Source organism: Grammomys surdaster, unplaced genomic scaffold (genome assembly GCF_004785775.1).
Source record: "Grammomys surdaster isolate TR1022 unplaced genomic scaffold, NIH_TR_1.0 127, whole genome shotgun sequence".
Lineage (NCBI taxonomy): Eukaryota > Metazoa > Chordata > Mammalia > Rodentia > Muridae > Grammomys > Grammomys surdaster.
This window is the reverse complement of record NW_021604585.1, coordinates 4,448,218-4,473,321: the sequence shown is the minus strand read 5'-3', so window position 1 is coordinate 4,473,321 and position 25,104 is coordinate 4,448,218. Positions and strand designations below refer to the sequence as shown.

Here is a 25,104-nt window from a genome sequence, read left to right as displayed (position 1 = left end):
AGTTATAAATTCATATTTTCTCACTCCTTTCCAACTCCCCTTTTCGTATTAATTCCCATGTTATTTCTACATCCTCTGATAATTTGATATGTTTGCCAGTATCTCTGTCAACTAGAGTGTAAATTCTGGGAACTTTATGATAAGTAACATAATACATTTTTATTTATTCATTGTTCCTTAGTCAACATACACACCTTTAAATATTTGCATTATGTAATTCTTGTTGCTAGCATTTGTCAGAGCCATCTACAAAGGAAGAGTTGAATTACTTATGAGGGAACTGTTATTTTGATTGTTAACTATATAATGCAATGAAGCAGCTAAAAAACAAGGGCAGTAGACATAAAACGAGACCCTTGTTTATCTCTGTGTTAACTGTGGTTAAGGTAGCATCTGGCACAAAGGAGTGGTCTCCTGTAATCTCTCAGTCAGTGAATGAGTAATGCATGAAACTGTAAAAGAAATAAAAAAAAAAAGGTTTTTGCATAAGCTGATAGAGACTTACTTACAGAAAAGTGCAAAGGCTCCTCCTCTGGAAGAAAAAAGATTCCTTATTCACTAGGAAGGAGGAGATGGTGTGATGTCATTGGGATACAGAACTTCATGGGATCTGGGCACTAGATGAGTTGGTCTGAGAGATGTACTGAATAGGATGTTCAGACTGCAACTTCTGTGAACTTGCTTGCCTCGTTCTGATAAAGCTTTCCCTGACTTACATAGGCAGAGGTCCCGCCCCTAACCAAACCTCTGTGCAGCTCCTAAGTCTGCTTCCCAGCCATGGAAGTATCTATGCCTTTCCTCAGCCTTCACTCCTTTGTCTGTCTTTGCTCACGTTTCATAGAGAAGCAGGATGCAGACATTTCTTACCTAAGTGATTCTGTTCACTTCAGTTTGACATTCCCCCGAGACCCTTAGCATAGTTAATAGGTGACACAGTCAGATCTAAAACTCAACTTTTCAACTCATGTCTACTGTTAAGACAAACCTTTCTTTTTTTTATTTTTATTTTTTCTCAAATCGTAATTAATTCACACAGGGGTTATAAACACAGAAAGGCAGGATGTGGGGAAGGGAATGACACTGGAGAGTGGGTGTTCAGGGGGAATACAGATAAGACAAACCTTTCAATGCAACTATGAGAACTTTCAGTGTGTTATACAAGGAAAGACTAATTAATTACTTCTCCTGGATGGAGACTTTAAGCTGTGACTTGACTTTTTGTGACTCATCTGTCATTGCAAGAAAGCCACAGCAAACAACTTTAGAAAATACTAAAAAATTGCCTCAGTAGGTGCTGTCCTTGCTCACGTTTGGTGAGAGACCCTCTCCCCAGTAAATTCTTCTTACAGTTCAATGTAATAAATTTGATTATGAGCAAATGATTTATTTTGCTATTATTGGATATAGCTTCACTAATTTTTAATAAGATTTCTTCCTTTAGCTTAATTTTAGATATGAGAGCTATAAAAGTAGACTTTTGAGTAGAATAAAATTAAATGTTTTAAATTAAGATCATAAAATGAACATTTCTAACCTTCAAATCTAAATCCAAATTTGAAACTTTTTAAGTGCTAATATGATTTTATAAGAGGAAACTTTCACATCTTTCAAAGCATCAGCTGCAGCCAAAACAGGCACATACAACTGAGGAAAGCTGGCAGAGGGAGAGGTGCTTCTCCTCAGGGAAGAGCACGCCAACTGGTTCTCTAGTGTCAAACAGTCAGCCCCGAAAACAAACATACATATATGCATATGCATATACAGGCATGTAACATTGTATGTATTCAACAAGGTATATTTATACACATATATGCATAGCTATGTGCATATATGCATGGAACAATATTAATGGAAAAAAAGGTCATGAATTTGAAAGAGAGCAAAGAGGGTATAACAAAGGGTTTAGGGGGAAGAAAGAAATGTTGTTATTAACTTACCATCTCAAAAGAAAAAATAAGCCACCCCAAACAAAAGAATCACAAATGGTTTTAAAAACAAATTTGATCAAACACTCCACCATCACCAATATAAAAATCCAACAACAACAATAACAATAACAACAACAAAAACCAATCCCAGGCACTGTAAGAATAATTGAATAAAGTTATTTTCAGACTATGTATGTAAGATGTCTATGAAGTGAATGAATGTTATGTTCAGACGTTGGTCTCGTAGAATGCATATATACATAAAAATTTCATATTTTGAAAAAAAATGAAACCAAGTATTTCAGATGATAGGTACTCCAGCTTGCTTATTTTTGAGATGTAACTCCCTCACTTACCCCGTCTCTTTCTATTGGCATATATCTACACTCGGGGTATGTTTCCACTCAAATGGTTCATTACAGCATACTTCCAAATGGCTAAGGCTTGAGTCTGTGGGAACTGACATCGGTTTGGGGGCAAGTTCTTCATATGCATTTGTTCTATGGAGTCAAGTCTATAAAACAGCCCCTCCTCTGGGAAATGCATGGGAGTGTTTGCTGAAACATTCCTCTGTAGAAAGTGCCAAAGAAATCTATGAAGGCTAATATTTTGGTAACATGCCCTAAGCACATGTCTGTTTTACTTACCCAAAATGCCAACTACGATGAAAGCAGTATAGAAAAAGCAAATACTGAAGAGTTGTGGATTTGAATTGAAATAAGTCTATATTTTACAGCAACTATGATATCAAGGATATGTAACCATGGACATAAAACAAATCCTAATGTTAGGTTTGCATCTCCATGTGTTAATCCTTTCCTGTTTGGTCCATTGCTTTTGAGCACTTACATACCAACTTGATGTGACTAAGTGTCTTCCACATGGCACACATGGCATCAAAGATGGAGGCTGAGAGTTGAGAGAAGGGATGTTTCATTGAGCATGTGGTGGGGGTCTTGGAAGGAATGTGGAGACTTGAATGAATTTCAACTGAAATATGAGACAGAGTAGTGCACAATGTCACTGGAGAAAGTATATTGTTGGCATAGAGACCCAGGATCCACAAACTCAGTTATCATCCATCCATCCATCCATCCATCCATCCATCCATCCATCCATCCGTCCATTCACTGTGGTGGGAGCTAATGTATGAGAATGTTATATTAAGACAGACAGATATCAAATCTCAATGGGCCTTCATTCTGAAGAGGGCATCTGCTTTTATAGATAACAGATTTACAATGCAATGTCAAGCAGAGATAGTGTTGTGTGGGAAGATAAAGCAGGAGAAAGCAAGAGGATAATTGTGTTGGATATTAGAAAGAGAAAGACAGTAGCTGCTGAAGCAGGGAGGTACTGAGAGGCAGGACATTTGAGGGTTCAGTTCACAAGATGGGTAGAAGATGAACTGGATTCTGTAGTTTGGTTTTATACTCCATATGGTAGAATATCCTAGAAACTTTTCAGCAGCCTAAATTGCTCAAAATCGACTTGGGGGTAAAGCCCTGTACCAGCTCCTGTATTGAGAATTGTCTTCTTGAAGCAAAGCTGTAAGTAAATAGCCAGGTAGTAGGCCATTACAGAAGTGTAGAGGGAATAGATGGGTTTGTAAGGAATGCTCTCTGGGTGTGGATAGAAGTGTGACCACATTCTGATTATTTCCTAAAATACAAAATGTAAAAAAGCAGCCTAGTCTTCAGAAATCCAGTATCAGGGATTGTGGAGGGTGAATTTTAAAAGAGAGCAAGCCAGTGGTATCAAAGAACCATGTCAAGAACTGAAACGGAGTGACATGGGCTGATTCATGTTTTAGCCAGTTTGGCTTCATGGGGATTTTTGCAGCAGAGCTGTGCTCATCCCTCAAACATTTTGTGTACTCCAGCACTTTCCCAGCCAGCAAGTGTTGGCATTGGGCTGCATGACCATCTGATCTTCCTTTCTTTGGTGATGACCCTAAGGAGCACATACAAAGAATGCAAAGCCACAGGTGAAAGCAGGCTGCATTTCTGCATTCCTGTTTGGAGCATCACTGTCCTGCAAGTCTGTGTGATTATCTCCTCTGCCATAAAGATAGGAAACACAGGAGTGCTTGTTCATTGATAAACTACCACATTTGCAGGTTTTGCTTCTTGTTCTAGTCTCAGTCATTTCCTGCAGTCAGCATGTGATCATTGGTAAGGATGTCCTTAGGAGGTAATTGCAGTACTTCAGCTGAGAAATGTGAGTCCCTAAAATCTCTATATAGACTGGAAGAAGAGACAGATTTCTGAAGGGATGGCCAACTTCTTCTTCTTTTTTTTTTTTTTTCAGAAGGATTAAGTGGGAATTATGAAGGCCACTGTAAACTGTAGAACCTGGTAAATGTAGGTAGTGTATTTCTTCTTCAAAACATTAATGGCAACTGTCAGCCCCAGTTACCCAACTTCTTCATGTGTATGTTCAGACTTAACCTACTGTCAGGTTATGTACTACCTGACAAGAGCCATGAAGATCTATTCCATCATGTGCTTATTATAGCTGACACTCCTGCCACAGTGATGTGCCCTGTAGGATGAGCTTGGTATGACTTTCTTCCATACATGTCAAACCTTGGCAGTAATAATTTATTGAAAAGGTGAACATTTGGCACCAAGTGTTAGAAAAGAATAAAATCTACTAGTGTGGTAGCTGGTTGGAATGAAGATTCAGGAATATGTCTTGTAGGGTTTCATGGGATATACAGATTTTCATAAGATACATAGCCTTAAAAATTAGAAAGGTGGAGACAGTTTTATCAAGTCAGGACTTACAATCTTTGAAACCTTGAACTATTAACCTAACAAGTTTCCATTGGCTCTCATGAGTATAAGCAACTATGTACCTTGTTTACTCTTGTTGTCTAGCTCTTGATGACTTGGCAGAAGGCTAAAACTTAGGGTGGGCAGAATATTTAGTTTCTCAGGACTAAAGGCCCAGCCATTTATTCTACTTTTTCAGTGTTTGAGTGGTGAGGTTTTCTTGTCACGTGGGTGTGTGTTCGTCTAATTCGATGGTGACATTTTGTCATATATAATGGTACCTTGAGTACCACTCTTTATAAGGATCTGTCTTGTTGAAACGTAGGGTAGGACATTGTGATTCAGTCAAGGAAGAGCCCCATCACGTGGGAAGTAGTGCACAGTGCTTCCACAGCCGTGGGTAAGTTGATGTCAACTAGTGTGCATGGCTGTCTTAGAAAAGGCACACATCAAGGAAAATCTTGTCTTGTGTATAATACATTTTTACCTTGTGCTGAGTATTTAGAAGCACACTGAAATGATTGTCAGAATGGATTGGAGAGTCATAGGACAGCACCAAGGAAGATATTACAGACTGAAAATGTGTGTGCAGAAAGAAGTTGTCGATGGGTGCCAGCTATAACTATGCGGGAGTCCTTGGCTGTTTTGTAAGAGGACTCTAACAATGACAGCAGCCTCTCACGTGCCTAGTACACGCACCTGCTCCTCCTGCCTGTTGCTTTGATTGGGAAGTAGTTTTCCATGGAGATCTGCAATGTTTGTAGATTTCCAATGATCAAAAGAGGTTCTCAAAACACACAAGTGTGGAAAAATGGTGTCTACCATGAGGCTTCTTAGTGCTTTTGATATGCTAATATTCATTGTGATATGCTAATGTGGAGTAGGACTCTCCAAGAAAAAGAATTAATATGGAATGTTAATGAAACTTATTTGATTCAGAATCCTTGTTGGGCTTTTTTTGTTTGTTTTTGTTTAAGAGAAACATCTGTTACAATCACAAGCCATTATTATAGTGTTCCAATAGATTACAGCTTGCAGATGTTGGCTGCTTCATGAAATCAAATTTCTTACACCTTGATCAACTAATTTTGCCTTATTTAAATGTACTTTTACTTTGACAATTTTTTTTTCAGAATTTACGCTCCATTTAAAACTTAGAATCCACTTAATTAATCTGCATACCGGCCTAGCAAAGAAAGAACACGGTGGTTTTATATTCTAGAGCATTGCCTTTATGTTTTGTACTCAGTCGTATGACTATAAGAAGTGGAGTGGGGAAGAGTACTGTACTCTAGGCTGGAAGACATGCCACGATACATCAGGCAGTTTGAGAGGGAGATACAGCATCCTAATCATGTGACCGAGGCGGAACTTGTGATGTTGATGTCCTTGAATGGAAACAGGGAAGTCACAAGAGTTCATATGCTACATAGCTCCTGCAAATGGGCAGATTTTGTCGCAGAATGCATTGCAATGCAGGCAAGGAGCTGAATCCCGCAGACTTTCTCCTGAATAGAGAGGACTCTAGGGAGAAAAACTGAGTATGGTGGAGTGAATCCTGGACAGGACAACTCCTAAATCCCATTGGCATAGGGTGGCTATGAAGCTGCCTCCTGTGCTCCCCTGAAGCTGCCAGTTGAAGTGATTAGTGGTGATGACACCTCGGAAAAGGGAGGAGAGGAGAGAAAATGAGAAGCAGAGGAGGTGGCCCTGTTTGAGAGGAGAGGGGAACTGTCAGGGCAACTTAAAGTTAGCAATGATAAAGCTGATTCATCATTTTAACGAGGATCCATTTCAGTGGGAAATAAGGACAGTTCATTTAGTTTTGACCTCATTGTCCCTTTCAGAACACTTTGCCAAATTTGTTGTTATTCAATGATTAGTCTCTGTATTGTGCTGGTTTTTCATCATATTTCAGATATACTGCTTGGAACGTTTTAACTACTAGAGAATTCATAAGCATATAAATTTTATAACCAACTGCTTCAAGTATTTGTTTAAAGAGTAATACTATGTGTGTAAAATGGCAAAGCCATGCGTTCCTCATAACACCTAGCATTGCATTTACACAGAGCAAGCATACAATGACTATATGCTTCAATGTATTCATCTTACCTGTTGGCTGATGCAAAAAGACCTAAATATATTTGCAACATCTCTAAAGCTCCATTTAGAAAAATTTGGTCATGTACATGTAATTTAGTGTCTATGCTCACACAAGCTGGTTGTGTATTTCTCAAGATAGTGTACCTTTGTTGTACAAATTGCTTTTGTTAATAATCTACTTTGATGATGACTATTGAGCTATTCTTAGATATTACGAAAGACAGATGATGCTGAGCCTGCTTGAAGAGTTTAGAGAATATGTTGACTCATGAATCCTATTTCTTATTTTCTAATGGAGCATTTGTTAGGTGGCCTATGAGATCTTAATGTGCAGTAAGATATTTTGTGCTGAGTCCAGCAACTGGAGATATGTAGTTATGCTTTGTTATCTATACATGGAGAGGAGAAGAAGCCTTATACATTTTTTTGTAGTATAGTGAGGTTAAATTATTTTCATTCATTTATTTGTTCAGCAAAACTGTGACTTGATTGGAAAAAAAGGTAAGAGTATAGAGTCTTGCTTCCAGGATCTGAGCTGGTGTGGGGAAGTAACTATGTATCTCACAGAAAAATACAAAGTCCTGAGCTTGGTAGATGGAAACTTGACCCCATGTGAAGACTATGTTCTTTTGCATAAACTACTTTTATTTCATAGTCTGAGAGGACACACTGAACATTTTTAATGGGAAAAAGAAACAGATAAGACTTTTTTTGGACTTTTCCTGTAGTTATATACAGATTATATTCACAACTATCTGGAAAGTGTGAACAGCTAGGGAGCCATTGTGGTAATCATGGTACTGTAGGATCCTGGATGCTACTGGAAAGGAGGCCATGAGCATAAGGGAGGTTTTGAAAGAAGAATAAATACTCAAGGAGAGGCTTTATAAGGAGGATCAACAGCAAGAGGAGTGGAAGTGAATCTGAGGACCTGGTTGTGTCTATGAAAATGACTTGGGGCTAGGACAGGGAAGTAGGCTTACATATTTTTCTCATCCTGATAAGCCCTTAGAAACAGTGATCACGGGAGTGTTCACGGAATTTTGTTTAATGCCTTGCTTGTTCTTTAACTGTTTGTGTTTATTGTCTAGCTAGTTACTTGACTATTTGCATCTATTGTATTGCTAGTTCCTCAACCTAGAACTGAGGCCTCCACTTCACCCACTCCAAATGTTATTTATGCACTTTGAAAACTTGACGGTTTTGTGGCTTTTTAAATTAGAAGCTAAGCAGGAAAGATGGAGATCGTTTGATGGCTCTACGGACATGGCCTAGTCCCCCCACCCCCTTCAGTACTTTAATAAAGGGGCTGGAAATCACTGGTCAAACATGTGTTTACCTGTTCCTGAGTTCAGTGGCCTTACCTTGTACCTGACACACAGAGGGACTGGAAATCACTGGTCAAACATGTGTTTACCTGTTCCTGAGTTCAGTGGCCTAACCTTGTACCTGACACACAGAGGGACTGTCTTTGCAGCCCAAATGTAGCTTTCAAACTAGTTTTTTTTTTTTCCTGGAAGGTTTCTGAATACAGTGATGATTTAATAATTCAGAATATGAAAGTGGCAGTGGGACACTATAAATGTTAGAACTGTATTATTCACGTTCCCTGGGCAGTTTGTACTCCAAGATTCACTAATTAGAAATGCCATTATGCCACAAGCATATGTATCTAATTTTCTTGAATTTAATTCATTGAAAATAAAAATCAATCCTGATTAGTGTTGATATGTACCCTAATGAATAAGTTGCCATTCTCAGCGTAAGTGGGGTGAACTGTAATTTCCGTTTTGTTTACAAAGCCATTAGTCGGCTTGCTTTTCTGTAGTAGAAATGGCTGATTTTTTTTTAAATAGGAACCATAATAGACATAAAATCTTGCTGTGTTCCATCCTAACCTGATGAGGTACACATGTTATCTCTTGATGTATATCATTTAAAGGATGTACGTTGTTTCTGGTTTGTGCACACTCTAGTTCCTGAGAGCTCTTCTTTGAGATCTGCTGTTCATGTGAGAGAACTCTGAGCCCTTTCAAGGACAGAAGTGACAGTGTTACCTGTGGTTTTCTGTGGAGTAGAGAGAGTAGTTGTGTTCAGTTGCAACCATAAAGTTGCAATGAATGCTGGGTTGAATAGCTCTTGAAACTGAAGCTCTACTCTAAGAGTATCTGTCCTCTCTACCTAGAATGCAATTATAAACATGGTGCACGCTTATTATGAAAATCAGAACATACATCAAAAAAGTTCCCAAGATTTTAAAACTTAAACATTCTTTAAAAGAAAAACCACCACCAATCCTCTTGCCTTGACAACAGCTGCCCAGATGTTCACAACTGCCTAGATGTTCACAGTAGCCCTGAATTTACCAACAACCTGTAGTCACTATTCTAAGTACAGCTCTAAATCACTTACCCCCATGCCTCAGCAATGTCTATGAAAAGTGCAGATAAAAAGGATATTTGACCAACATATACCAATTAATAAAGATGAGGGTGTGATACAATGAACCATGAAGCAGATGCTGTGAGGAGAGGAATACAAAACAGATGAAGGTTAAGAGTCTGACACTAAGAAACAGCTAGAGGTTTCTAAACATAATGTACATTTTTATATTTATTTATTTTGTATACATATGTGTGTAAGAGTATTTGTGCAGGTACATGTGTGTATGTGTGCAGCTGTGCATACATATGTGTACATAATTGTGGAGTCCAGAAGATAACCACTAGTATAGGTCTCAAGAACTCGATGTACCTCTTTGGAGACAGGGAATCTCACTGGGCTAGATCTCACCTATTAGAGTAGATTGGCCAATGAGCTGCAAGTATCCTCCTGTATATACTCCTATATGTGCCTATATACTCCCCTGCACCAGTGATGGGGTTATAATCTCATGGCCACCATATCCAGCATTTTTCTGTAAACTCTTGGCATTATGTGCTTTATCCAAGTATTCAGGGGAATTCAGGTCTATGTGCTTACAAAGCAAACACGTTATTGATTAAAATTACCCACACTAGTCTAATAAAATGCAGTTTTTATTTCCCAGTTTTCTTTGGCTGCCTGACAATTGATACATCTAGGGATTATTTGCATATATAACCCCTTAGAAATGGATCTGAGCTGATGAGACCAATATATTATTTAGCTAGTTTTTAAAAATCAACATTAGAATGTCTATAACTGTATAAGAAAATGTGGTATACTATTTTTTAGAAGTCTACACGTATTGTGATGGATTAGAGAGAATAAAGAAAATGGGCTTACTTGACATTAAAAAAAAAGAAAACACAGGAGAGAGAGAAGCAATTTGGGCACTTCATTGTGCTTTCTTTGATTTCTTAGAATTCTTGTTTTTAATTAAAATCTTTTTTCTACTTCTTTCTGACTCACTCTTCCATCTTTGATATAACATTAGTGAATAAGTGCAGGTTTATGACTGTCTTCTTAACTTTAGAAGCATCTTAGTGATATAGAGACCAATGCCAATTACTAGGATAATTTTGGTGAAGTTGATTGTTATAATAAACACAAGATCAGCTCTAGGCTAGTGAAATCTCTCCGACCTTACGCTAAAATTTGATATGCGATGAGAATGACCTCTCTTCTGTCCAAGTTTCTCTTACAAGTGGACTGTTCATTCAAATAGGTTTTCATCAGCTCGTATTACCTCATTGAAGTCCTTTCTCAAAATTCTAGTATCTCTGAGAGTTTTAAATACTTTTCAATAGTTGACACACAACACAAAGTATTTAATGAGACTCACTTCTAACACACAAGTGGTATAGTGTTCTGGCTAGCATGGAGCACAGACTAAATGAAGACTAGAGAAAGAATGTCTGGCTCATATGTGAAGATCTGGAGAGGTCCTATGTTAATGGTCCATTTAAAAGATGATCCAAGGAAAACAGGGACCTTTAGACCGGAGGTGGAGGAGAGCCATCCTGGGACCACAGATTTCTGAAGAAGAGTCTTTGTGTTTTATCAAACTGGAGCCACTACAAATGCTCTAATAAAACCACACAAATAACCATACACATTGATGGGTCTCATTCTTTCATGTCTAAAATATCATCAATAAAGGTGGGCTTCAGGGAATTTAATAGGATGCAAATGATGGTTAAACCACAATCGCCAGAATTGCATTTCCTCCTCAGTATTTTAGGTAACTCTGTCTAAGGTCAATGGTTACTTCTAAGACTCATACATGGAAGGTAATTAGAAAAAATTATGGTTGATTTTTGTTGTGAATAAGCCCAAAGGAGTCCACAAAGAAAAGATTGTTAATAAGAACATAGTGAGTGCAGCTTGACCCAAGAACAAACAAAATGGAATGAATGCAAAACATGTTTTGTTCAGAACCTTCCCTGATATCATTAGTTTATCTTCTGCTATTAGCAACTCACTAGTGGAGGCTTCTGCAGTAAACTGCCTGAATATAGATTTTTCTTTGCTCTACAAATTATTCAGTTCTGAAAAATAAACTACTGATCATATGTTTTGAATGCTTATAAGTTTATTGTCTACTTATTATTTTATTATTTTAAAAATGTAATCTTTCAAAAATGTTGTTTGGGATAATTAAGATTAGTATTCAACTACAGGAAGTTGTGCATACTCTTTGAAGCTGATAGTCTCTTTTTTGGCATATTTAAAATACTTGGATTTTTGAGGATATGACATAATGACAACATTTTTTCATTCCCCTTTTTCTCTTCAAATCCTCCCATAGACCCTTCTCACTCCACTTCAAATTCATGGCCTGTTTTTTCATTAATTGTTATTGCATGCATGTATGTATATGTATACCCAACGGAAATGATGCGTCTATAAAACATTCCTGCACCTAAGGCTCAGGGAACAATGTGGAGGAGGGCACAGAAAGATAGTAAGAGCTGGAGGAAAAGGGATTTTGCTGTGATTTTGTGTCATAGTCAGGTCAGAAGCCACAACCATAGTCTCACCAGCATGACCATCCAAATGTCAACAGAACAAGGTTGATACCAATGGACATTCCGAACTAGACAGGGAATAGCTCATGAGGCCTCAACCCTGTACAAAGAACTAAAGACAGCTATAATTAGAGCTGGGAGTGGGAGAAGTATTCTTCCCCAGGGAAGGGAACCCCAATTGGTTGTCCAGTGCCAAATGTTTAGCCCTAAAAACATAATGTCTCTTTTAAAATTGTAATCCCAAAGGCTAATATACTGGCTAGCATACTCCATAAAATACAGTAAATTGAACAGTTCTTAAATGAATACTGATATTTATCATTACCTATACTGGCATCATTCAATCTTTTAAAAATATTTGCATGAATCCTTTGAGAACTTCATACATGTTACTTTGATCATATTATCTCCTCTGAGATCCACCCAATCTATATCTATTTTTGGAAAACATTAAGCACTCACTTATGACTTTATAAGAAGAATGCGTACTTTCAATTTTAAAGCATAAAACCATATTTAATGTTGAAAAACTTTATTTACGAATTCACTCTGCCATGATGACATGTAGAGCAAGAGGCTCTCTACCCTCCTGTCCCAGGTTCTCTCCAGCCGAGCGCTACTCTGCTACCCTCCTGTTCCAGGTTCTCTCCAGCCGAGAGCTACTCTGCTTTATTACGGTTTAAATTATTATAGCCGCATAGCTAATCAAACTTAGTGGCTTTTAAAAAAGAACTACAATTTATTCTGTCATGAATCTGTGACTTATGGAGGGCTTGGAGGACATGAATTATTTCTGTTTCGTTTAGTATTGACTGGAATGATTTGACTGGGTTTGAGAGAGCCACTCTTTAGTTGGCTCACCCGAACAGCTGCTAAGCTGATGCAGTCACATTGTGTGTTGTCCATACAATCACAGCTCAGTGGCCTCATCTTTCATGTCTTGAATATACTGAAAACTGATGATTGGATGTAATCACAAATGTTATTTTAAATGCACATTCATATCAATATTTAAAATTATTTGGTTTAAGGTCAAGGCTGTTGGCCAGGGTTCTTTATTCTTCTTCATGAAGATGTATCTAGGAGACTGGCTTCCACATGAAATGACAACTAGGTTTTCAGAGATGTTTAAATAACGAGGAACTAGAACTTCCTAGTTTTTCAAGGTTTATGCCTAGATATTGTTGTGTAGTCACAGCTACCACATTGAAGTATGACAAGATTTAAGGGGAAAGGGACCCTTCCTCTGGATGACCGGGGTATCCAAGTATTTATCACCATCTTTAATCATTTATAATTTTCTTTACAGTAATCTTTTTGTAATGGCTAAAGGAACAGTAAGAATTTACATAAGATATTTACTAACATCTATGCCAAGATTATTAAGACCAAAGATTACAAAATTAGCAGTTGCATTATATCTAAAAGACTATAAAAATTATATGAAAACACACTTCTGAAACTGTCACACATCATCCTTGTTATTATTAGTATGTGATTGACTATCTCTGCTCAGAGAGGAAAACAGTATGATGTATCTCAACACAGCTGGAGAGCAATCCGTCTCCATCCTGAGTGTTTACGTTTGCTAAGTAGCAATGGGGCTTTCCAATTTATTTATTATGTCAATGTGTCTAGGGCATATAGAACTTTTCTTTTTTAAATATTTCATTACAATACCTGTCTTAGTAATATGTATTTTATATATACTGTTTTATCACTACGAATGAGTTTTTATATGAAAGAAATATTTTGGAAAACTGTTTCTTGTTTGGTTGGTTTTTTATTTTTGGCTATAAAAATATAAAACACCTACTATATCTGAAAAAGTGTATGTTCTTTGGGGGCAAATATAGAAATGAGCATAAAGAAAAAGGTCTATGTGCATTTTGTTGACTTTGCCTCCCTAGTGTGGAAGATGAATAATTAATAATTAAGTGCATAAATATAAATTCAAACAGAGATAATGATGTTTCAGACAGGGATCTTGAGAATACTAGTGCAAGAGAACATTCAGCCAGTGTGGTCAGGGAAGAGCCCTGAGAGGAACAGAGTTTTAAGCAGAGGCCTGAGTGAGAAGAGTTTACTGGTAAAGAAAAGGGAAGATGCTTAGCTTTTTTTTTTTTTTTTTGGTAGAAAAGATGAAGCACACGGTCATTTGTGCTACGGCAGGTAGCACATAGTTGGGAATTGCTTATTATTTGTTCAGTCCCTTCACATATATTTCATGGATAATTTAAGTCATTTACATTTCATTTAATTATTAAGAAATATTTTGCTCCTGCCATTTTGTGACTGATTCTTAGTTTTTCTAATATCTGTCTGCTTCTCGTATAGTCTTCTTTAAAATGCTTGGATTATTTTCTAAGAGGGGGTTTTGATTCTTTGCTTATTATTATTATTAGTCTGTCATTGGTTTTTGCTTTGGCTACCGTGAGACTTAAGAAAAAGAACATATTTGATTAGAGTGAGGCCCTTTGAAATGAGAGTGGTTTAAACACTGATCATAAAACGCTCCAAGAAACAAGAGGATAAGGAAGAGAGAGAGGAGAGAAAAACCTACTACGTTTACATTCATCGGTTCCCCATAGTGTGGGTTTTGATGTCCTGTTGTATACCTTCCTATGTTGCCTACTTCAAATGTTAATGTAGTTATTAATTTTGATTGCTCTGCTTTTTGTGTGTATGCTAGACGTAACTGGTTTATGTACTGTGTTTATGTGTTAGGGTGTTCTTAGTTTGTGTAATTCCTCTTATTAATGAGTTTTAAATGTCCAGTACTTTACTTTCTTGCTGGTTAGCAGCTTTTCTATTTATTTAGAGAATTTGGTTTTCTTTTCTTTTTCTCTTCCTCTTTCTTTCCTTCCTTCCTTCCTTCCTTCCTTCCTTCCTTCCTTCCTTCCTTCCTTCTTTCTTTCTTTCTTTCTTTCTTTCTTTCTTTTTCTTTTTTTGGACATGTCAGGTAGTGACTTATTTTTTCCAGCATTTCTTTGCCTGAGGATATCTTTATCTCTGAACCCCAGTATTGCTAGGTATTATACCCTTTATTGATAGCTTATTTTCTCCTAGCACAGTTGTTTGTAACCTACCAAATGCTGTGACCCTGTAATCTAATTTCGCATGTTGTGGTGACCCCCCCAACCATAAAATTATTTTGTTTCTACTTTAAAACTCTAATTTTGTTACTGTTATGATTGTGATGTAAATATCCGAGATGCAGGATATCTGGTGCAAGCCCTGTGGAGGTTGCTACCCACAGGTTGAGAAACATTGTTTGGTATGTGTGACAGTCTCATCGAATTTCTTTTTTAAGGCCTATGGCATTTCTACTGAAAGCAAGTAATTGTAACATGTGTGTGCATGTATGCATGTGTGTATGTGTGTGCATATATGTCTGTAAGCATTATGTGTATCCCTCTTGCTCTCTCTCTGTCTCTCTGTCTCTCTCTCTGTCTCTCTGTCCCTGTCTCTCTCTGTCTTTCTGTCTCTCTGTCTCTGTCTCTGTCTCTCTGTCTCTCTCTCTCTCTCTGTGTGTGTGTGTTGCTTTCTTAAGAAACTTCTCTTTTTATTGAACCTCTGAGAGTTGATTTTGGGATAGATTTCATTGAACTGAATTATTCATGGTGACTCTTGAAACCAAGTATGGTTTCATTGACTTTCACGTACCAGTGTTTTACTTTCTTTTCCATTTAGGCCTGAGCAGTTTTTGGTTACTGTCTTTCTGAGTGTTCTTTTCTCTCTGTAACAATCTACAGACTCTCTTGAGTGCCACGCCACAAATATCTGCTCTTCTAACACTGTCCCAAAGCTTCTGTGAACTATTTCTTCCTTCTTCTTTCTTCTCCTTTGATAGTCTTTTGTGAACCTGCTAATTATTTAATCTATGAAAACTGCTTATCCATTTTATAGTCTGTGTACCTTATGTTAGTGTTTAAGTTACTACAGTCCTCTTAGTTCTCTCTGGTAAAATATTGAGTTGTTTCTCTATGTTTTCTTGAAGTTTGTGCAACCTCCTTAAAGGCTTTAGAAAATTTCCATGGCTGTGTATAGATTGATTACTACATGGTCAGTTATTGGCACTTCCTTTTGTCCATTATTGTTAGTTGAAGATGTGACTTTGTTTTTGCCTGTCTCAGAAATTTAGCATCTGCTTTTTGGCTGCAGCTAATTTTTCAGTGGATGAGAACTTAAGTTCAGGTTAGCCACAAATCCACACTGGAGCACTCCAATCTCTCAAGGGCTGGGGCAAGCCCAGATACCTCATCCAAAGTTACTGATGTGTGATCAGAAGCCTCAGGATTATTCTGTCTCTTTCTAGACCCCATGTTGAAGGGACTGTTCATAAGCTCTCATGAGCCATCCGTGCTACCATACTATTCTATCCAAAGACCAAACTCATCTGGGGCTCAGATTGATACAACCTAGAATCATAGTTCATGCTACTGCAGTCTGTGGGTGGTGTATTCTCACTTTACAACCCCTTCAGCTTCCCAGAGGTAATGTCCAGAATACAAATGTGTCCCTCTGGGGCCTCAGGTCTCTGTCTAGCAGCAGGACAGGTACAGAAGTAGGCATTGGCCTTGAAGTAGAAAACTAAGATCTGATGTCTAATTACACATAAATAATAGGTAGTCCTATGATATTGACTAACAAGTTTTAAAAACTGAGCACTATTACAGAACATAAATAGTGCACAGTCTCAATGTGCAGCTATTCATTATTTCTTTATAAAAACATTCACTCTGCTTGTTTCTTTTCTGAAAGCATATAGTTACTATTATAGATGATTATTCTCTATTATTTTGTTCATAGTGTTGCTATTTCTGCTCCTAAGCACAACAGTGATGGACAGGGGATATCAGGTCTATGATTACTTTTATTTGAGAGAGGGTGTTTCTCTTAAATAGGATTATTCAAAGGCTTAAAAACCCAATTTAGAAATATTTTTAATTAAAAACCACCTATTTAAAAAAATCATCCTGCTTTGGTATTCAAATCCCTAAATAACAACAAAAAAGTAAAATCTGCAGAGCCTGTGTGTGTGTGTGTGTGTGTGTGTGTGTGTGTGTATGTAGAACAGCACATGTTGTGGAATTGCAACATGTTACACTCAGAGGAGAACACCTGATTTCAGCGAAACAAATGACCCTCTACACCCACTGAAAACATAGACTGGATCCCAAGTTACTTGCAAGCTGGATTTTACGTTATTTATATTCAACAGAATTTGGCTGTGAATCTTCAAAGGCAAATAGGTCATGTTTTCTCTCAAGAAGTGATCTTTTTTTCAAGTGATTGGAAGATGACAGAAGTGATCTCTGCTGATCACATGTATTGGTGAGAAGCTTCTAGAATTCTTGCTCTTGCTACATGGTGTTTATTGAAAATCAGAGTACAGTGCCACCCCATATTCAACAGTGTTTTCTGCTCACAAGAGACTGATGGGAGGAAGAGACATAGGATGTAACTGTGAATGTATGTTCGGTTGGAGTTTGAACCCAGTGGCTTCTACAACGTTTCCCTATGGTAGCTCCTTGTTAGCAGACTGACTGGATCCAGACAAAGAAGAGCTGGTATAGTCTAGGTTCAGACCTAGGCAGCACTCATTTCATTCATAGCCCTCTGCAGACAAATCACAACCATCACAAAATGATGGGCTCAAAACATGTCTACGTCTTTCTGTACTGACACGAGCGTAATGACTCCATCACTCTGACAGATTTATTTTGGCTTTTAGTTTCATCCCTGCTTATCTACAAAAAGTTCTAATAGCGGAGAACTTTAATTTGTTCCCACGCCAGTATTTCTGATGTTCTGTCAAAAAAATACTTATAACCAAGGAAGTATTCCAAAAGCCAAAGGAGTAAGCTGGGAGAGTAGTGTGTACTTCTAAGTAAGACTTTAATAGGTTTCCCTTGGGAGGGTGGAGCTGGGGGGAATCAAAGGCCAGAAATGCTGGGGGTGGTGGGATGGCATAGTGGGTAAGGTGCTTGCCACATAAGCCTGGTGAAACGAGTTCCATCCCAGAGCCAATGGAAAGGTGAGAGAAGAGAACTAATGACACAAAGTTGTTCTCTAACCTTTATACACATGGTTGTGTGTCTGCATGTATGCTTGCACAAGCACACACACACACACACACACACACACACACACACACACATGCTAAGGTACACTCACAGTAATAATAAGCAAATAAAATGGGGCTAGAAATTTTAGCAAATTTATAACTTTACACCATTTGATTTTTTATGAAATATTCCTGTCACTTTCTTGGACCTCCATGTTGTTTGGCATGGTGATGTTCACTGAGCTCATGACTATTGTCCTGTGGTGACTGTTCTAGAGAGCATACCAGGCACCAAGCAGTGTGGTCAGGGCTTCCTCATATATGCTAATTTCTGGAAGTTGATCAAGATATTTCTGTAACATTATTTACTGATTTAGTCAATGTAACTTTTTTCACTTGCGAAATCTATTTTATTTCTATCGTTTCTTCTATTTCAGCTCTTCTTTATGCAACTATTTTTGGAAATGTTACCACAATTTTCCAGCAAATGTATGCCAACACCAACCGTTACCATGAGATGCTGAATAATGTTCGAGATTTCCTGAAACTATATCAGGTCCCGAAAGGCCTTAGTGAACGAGTCATGGATTATATTGTCTCAACATGGTCAATGTCAAAAGGCATCGACACAGAGAAGGTATAGTTGTTTATATTATTATTATTATTAGTTTTAAGTGGGATATTTAGATGTATGTATATTCCCTATTCACAGTTCCCTTGTGAGATTGCTTTATGAATGTTACTATAATTTTTGTAAGTGATATTTCAATCAATCACATTTATTGAGTGCTCAGAAGGTACAGAGCATCCAACCATTAACAATCAGTTAGTACCAGTCATGATATTCAATTGAGAAAATTCAGTTTCTGAAAACAGCTCATTACTCCATTCCCCTGTGATACTCTCCTTACCACTTAGTAGTTTTCTGTTAAACTCTCTGAACACTCTGCTAAGAGAACTAACCTTAGATTTTCCTTTGACTTGCTGTCCTGTTAAAAATTCCAGAGGACTGGAGAAACAGTTGAGAGAGCCTCCTGCCCTTGCTACTGTCTGGAATTATGTTCCTAGCACCTATGTCTGGCAGCTCACAGCTCCCTGTTACTCCTGCTCCAGGGAATCACATACCCTTTTCTGACCTCTGTGGGTATTTACACACACACACACACACACACACACACACACACACACACACACACTCATAACACAGAGATTTTAAGAAGATTGCCCTTATCAGGCATCAACAGGAGGGGAGGCCCTTGGTCCTGTGGAGGCTTGTTGCCCCAGAAAAGGAGGATGCTACAGGGGTGAGGCAGGAGTTGGGTGAGCAGGGGAGCACTCTCTCAGAGGAAAAGTGGAGGGGCTATGGGATGTAGGTTTGCAGAGAGGGGACTGGGAAGGGGTAACAACATTTGAAATGTAAATAAATAAAATAACCAATTTTGGGTCTGGAGAGGTGGCTCAGTGGTTAAGAGCACTGATTGCTCTTCCAAAGGTCCTGAGTTCAATTCCCAGCACTCACATGGTGGCTCACAACCATCTGTAGTAGGATCTGATGCCCTCTTCTGGTGTGTCTGAAGACAGCTACAGTTTACTTGTCATATAGCTAAAATAAATAAATGAAATCTTTAAAAAATAACCAATTAAAAAAATAAAAGTATACTTAAAAAAAGAATGAAACTTCCTGTTACAAGTGAAAAGTTTATATTATCCTCTATTGTATTGTCTTCTTAACTTTTCCCTATCACATGCATAGGTAATTTTTAATGTTCCCTTGATTTTTTCATACAAGTAATAGAGACATACCTCTTATCCAGTTATTCTCATATCTCATTTCTTGTTGTTGTTATTCTTTAATGGGAACTGCTTTCCCTCCACCTATCTTATCCTTGGGCAAAGAAGAACCTGAAGTTCTCCATCAAAAGCAAATTAAAATCTCCTTACTATCCTATACCACTCGATTCACCTAAAATGTCAAGGATGTCAGCTAGAGCTGGCACACAGGGAGTGAAAGCCAGTCCTGAGTTACTCCACTTGATAAGCATCAGTAATGACTGGTTTTTTATAGATCACCAACTTCTGACACCTGACAGTCAAATTGCAAGATACCTTCCTTGCCTTACCCATTTCTAGGTAGTATGTGTTTTCAACATGTGAGTGCATGTGTGCTTGATTGAGTGTGTGTGTGTGTGTGTAAGGACTACTCTATAAGTGAGGAAAGCACAAATGATCAAAGTAGATGTTTAGATAGTGGAAGTTCAACAGATAACAAGTGAGTTTCAGGCCAGAGCAGGGTTTGCGAGGCCCAGGTAATTGAGGGCAAGTGTGAAGAATGACGATAAAGTGTAAGGGGAGATGTGTGTGAGGCTCAAGGTAGCTGCATGGAGGAATAGTGAAAGACATTCTCCTTCTTTGGTATTAACAACCTGCAGTATAAGTCTCCTAGTCAAATGACCACAGAAGAAAAATCAGTGAGCACATATTTCTTTGTAACTTGATTAATATTCACTGATATGTGGTTAGTGGGAAAACATGCACAGATTCTTTGTCACAGTGACAAAAAGCAAAATTACAAATGCTCTTAGGGATGTTGAAGGAAGGAAACATTTATATACTATTGGAATGGAAATTAGTATGATGGCGATTGAGCACAGGATATTCTCTTAAAAACCTAAAACCAGATCTACCACAGGATCTATCTGTCCAACTTCTGGGTAACTATGAAATAAAAGTAGACCATCATACGAACTCCTGTCTGCACTCCTGTGCTTACTGTTGCACTAGTCACAACAGTCAAGATAAGTAAACAAAAAACTATGAAATCCTGTCGTGTTTAACAAAACAGGGGGGACCTGAGAACATTATGTTAAATGGAATTAGAACTGGAAGGACCCAGAATGAGATGAACTCAGGTTGTCTCCTAGTCAGAGAACTCAAAAGGACAACTTGCAAGTAGATGGTAGTTGTCAGAGGAGGGGAAGGGAGGGGAGCAGAGGGGTAAGTCAAAAGGAGGCTGGGTAAAGGTACTGAGTTACACTTAGAGTTGTGTTTGAGAACCAAGAAAAGCAGATTTGAGTTGACGTGACAAATATGAAAGCGTCCCTGTGCATGTGTGAAACATGCCATGACATTGATTGTTTTCAGCCTACTATGGAAATCCCCACACAACGTCAGATGATGTTAGCTTGGGTGACACTGTACATGATGATAAGAAGACACAAGCCAGATTCTGGATGTGCAGAGGGGATGTGGAAATTCCTGATAACTACATCCTCAGTGAGACCATATTTTTTTATTGGATATTTTATTTACATTTCGGATATTATTCCCTTTCCCCATTCCCCTCCTCCAGAAACTCCCTATCCCATCCCCCCTCCTCCTACTTCTATGAGGATATGCCCCCACCCACCATCCAACTCCCACCTCCCTGCCCTCTAATTCCACACTAGGGCATCCAGCCTTCACAGGACCAAGGATCTCCTCTCCCATCTATGCCCTACAAGGCCATCCTCCCCTCTGTATACAGCTGGAGCCATGGGTCCCTCCCTATGTGCTCCCAGGCTGGTGGATTAGACTCTGGGAGCTCTGGTTGGTTGGTATTGTTGCTTTCCCCATGGGGCTGCAAACCCCTTCAGCTCCTTCAGTCCTCTCTCTAAGGCCTGTATTTTTGTGCTCTAAACCCATCACCTGGCTTGTGAACTACTTTTAACTCCAAATGTGCCACTGTTCTGTCCTCTCCAATGAAGCTTCTCTCCCTCCTCCCTCTGCTCTCCCTCCTGCTTCTTATATGTTCATAGGCATCTCTTTCTTTAGGTTAGAGAAGTTTTCTATAATTTTGTTGAAGATAATTACTGGCCTTTTAAGTTAGGAATCTTCACTCTTATCTATAGCTATTATCCTTAGGTTTGGTCTTCTCATTGTGTCCTGGATTTCCTGGATGTTTTGGGTTAGGCTTTTTTTAAATTTTATTTTATATTTTCTTTGTCAGTTGTATCAATGTTTTCCATGGTATCTTCTGCACATGAGATTCTCTCTTCTATCTCTTGTATTCTGTTGGTGATGACTGTGACTCCTGATCTCTTTCCTAGGTATTCTATCTCCAGGATAGTCTCCCTTTGAGATATCTTTATTGTTTCTACTTCCATTTTTATGTCCTGGATGGTTTTGTTTTATTCCTTCACCTGTTTGATTGTGTTTTCTTGCAATTCTTTAAGGGATTTTTGTTTTTTCTCTTTAAGGGCTTCTATCTGCTTACCTGTGTTCTCCTATATTTCTTTAAGGGAGTTATTTATGCCCTTCTTAAAGTCCTCTATCATCATCGTGAGAAGTGATTTTAAATCTGAATCTTGCTTTTCCGGTGTGATAGGGTGTCCAGGACTTGCTATGGTGGGAGAACTGGGTTCTTATGATGCCAGGTAACCTTGGTTTCTGTTGCTTACGTTCTTGTGCTTGCCTTTCACCATCTGGTTATCTCTAGTGCTACCTGCACTCACTGTCTCTGACTGGAGCCTGTTTTTCCTGTTATCTTGCTTGTGTGAGAACTCCTCAGAGTCCAGCTGTCTCTGTGCTCCTGTGATCCTGAGCTCCTGGGTTGAAGAGCTCCTGGGACTCAGGCTGCCTCTAGGATCCTGAAATCCTATGATTCTGGGTATGTTAGAGCTCCTGGGAGCCCAGCTGCCTCTGGGTGTTGTGGGATCAGGTGCAGAGCTCTGATCCTGGGCATGTTAGAGCTCCTGGGAGTCTAGCTTCCTCAACTGCTCTGAGTGCAGTGGATTCTCTGCTGCTCCAAGTATATTGAGTCCTCTAGCATGGGTCAGGATATGGTGTCTTAACAGGAGCAGACCAGCTAGGAGCCGGCTCCAGCAACAAGGACCAAGCAGAGGGGGCTCAAGGGGAGTGGTATTCCAGAAGGTGGGGTTTTGGTGGGTGATGGGTTCTGAGGTCCCAGAGCTCCCAGCTGCAGTTCTGGGGCTCTGGGTTGTGGGGGAGGGTTCTTACTCACTGCTCTGAGTGCAGAGGTTCCTCTAGGACGGGTCAGGGTACGGTGTCTTCACTGGAGCAGACCAGCTAGAAGTCTGCCCCAGCAACAGTGACCAAGCAAGGGGAATGAAACCAGGCAGGATGGCCTTGTCGGGCAAGGTGGGAGAGGAGATCCTTGGTTCCATGAAGGCTGGATGCTGAGTGTGGGGGAATTTGAGGGTGGGGTGGTGGGAGTAGGGGGTAAGGTAGGGGCACATCCTCATAGAAGCAGGAAGAGGGGGGTATGGGAGAAGGGGTTCCTGGGTGAGGGGTAAGGTGATAACATCTGAAATGTAAATAAAATATCAAATAAAAAAAGGAAAAAAATGCTTCTTAGACTCATGCCATATGCTACCAAACAAAAAGAAAACAAAAAATTATATCTACTTCTGTGATGTAATAAAGCATCTAATAACAGAACAGAAGGCTCACAAGCCTGTTAATCATCTTGTTAGCTAATAAACAGTAACTATAACACATAACATTAAAATGCAGGTAAAATAAAAAATAACATTTAAAATACAAAGGCAATGCTTTAAGATGTTGACAAAAAGCAAGTGGAACTATGCCTCAGAGTTTAGGTGCAGTCACAGCTTGTGCAAAGAGCCCCCCCATAGCAGTGAGTAAAACCGTCTGTACCTATAGCTGGAGGGCAGTGGTTCCCAACCTTCCTAATGGTGCGAGCTTTTAATACAGTTCCTCACCTTGTGGTGACCCCAACCATAACATATTTTCATTGCTATTTCATAAGTGGAATTTTTCTATTGTTATGAATTGTGTTTTCTGATGTTCTTAGGTGACCCCTGTGAGAGGATTGTTTGACCACCCACCCCGAGAGGAGTCATGACCCACAGGTTCAGAATCACGGCTCTGGGGGGATCTGATCTATTCTTGTTTCTATGGAGCCCCACACTACCCACTTCCCACAGAGAGAGAGAGAGAGAGAGAGAGAGAGAGAGAGAGAGAGAGAGAGAACAGAAACACACATATGTTAATAAAAATAAGTTAAAGAAAAATTGAAACATTTTGAGTAGAAATTAAGCATCACACCAAAAGTGCAAAATCAGTTTTTATAATTTGTAAAATATTTTAATAAGTCAGTAAGCTTAAAATACGTTGGCAACTAAGTGAGCCAAAGGCAATAATTAAGGTTATTTAGACACTGAAAAATGTCACAAGACATTATGCTCACTGAGTAAATTAGTGGTTGCAGATTCTCCTCCAATAACCACGTGTTCACTAGGACTGAGCGTTGGCTAGGTTTTCAGTACCAGACATGGTTTTACCCTTGTTGAGTGCGTCTTGAGTCCAATTAGAGAGCTGTTGGTTACCGCAAGGTATCCATGCTACTAATGTACCCTCAGAGTTTCTGTTCCACGCAGATTGTTGATGTGGTTCACAGACATCGTAGCTGGTGGGATTGTTGGTTGCCTTCCCCCTTTGGAAGCTTTCACAGCACCTTCTGATAAAAGCTAGTCCTCAGAGAGGGGACATTTGGGTTACCAACATCTCTTCCCAAACGGGAGCTAAACAATGAAGACGTCAATGATCATGTTAAACTGGACAGGGTTTAAGTTGTAAAGCTTCAACCTTCCACAAGGAACTACAGGCAACTGAGGAAAGCAGGAGGTGGGAGAAGTACTCTTCCCCAGGAACAAAAATGTCCCATTTTAGCAAAGAATATATTGCCTGGTTCTGGCTCTATGGGGTACTGTATGAATGGGTTGAGTATTTTTTAAAGCAATTTAAATGAGATAATATGCATTGGAGCTGGTACTAGAACTCAGTCCTGTGGCTTTCTACCTTTTTGGGGTATTTTTTTGGTCATTGCAGTGAAACCAGCCCGTGTTGTGACATATTCTAACAACACTCAAGTGTCCTAGATCACTACAGACCCGTTCTCTCAACTATATATTATTCTCTGTTTTGTAGGCCCAATGAATCTGTCCAAGAATTAGGCTCCTAGTTATCTTTTAAAGATATTCTACTGACATTCCCTAATCCACTTAATGGAAGCTGCACCTTCCAGTTTCCCGGACAACCCTCACTGACCCCTATCTACCCTCACTTCCCATCACCTTCAATGCTGGTACTGGGCCGAAGTCACCTTCTTGCCCCATAGGAACTATTGTGCCATTGACTTAACTGTTCGGTGTTCCTGAGCGGGATGTTCTCAGAATGGCAACAAAGAACCCATGTGGCTTTTCCGTTTGTTGGTTTTTAATCTTTTTAATATATTTAATATTTACTATTTA

At 38.9% G+C, this 25,104-nt stretch overlaps 1 protein-coding gene across 2 annotated transcripts in view; it reads left to right on the top strand.

Annotated features, from left to right (window-relative positions):
* Positions 1 to 25,104, top strand: part of Kcnh5 (potassium voltage-gated channel subfamily H member 5) — a 272,960-nt gene that overhangs the window by 149,826 nt on the left and 98,030 nt on the right. For both annotated transcript variants that reach the window (XM_028789568.1, XM_028789576.1), the window contains exon 8: positions 18,271 to 18,470. In XM_028789568.1, the coding sequence (XP_028645401.1) occupies positions 18,271 to 18,470 (200 nt within the window). The remainder of the gene's footprint in view (positions 1 to 18,270; positions 18,471 to 25,104) is intronic.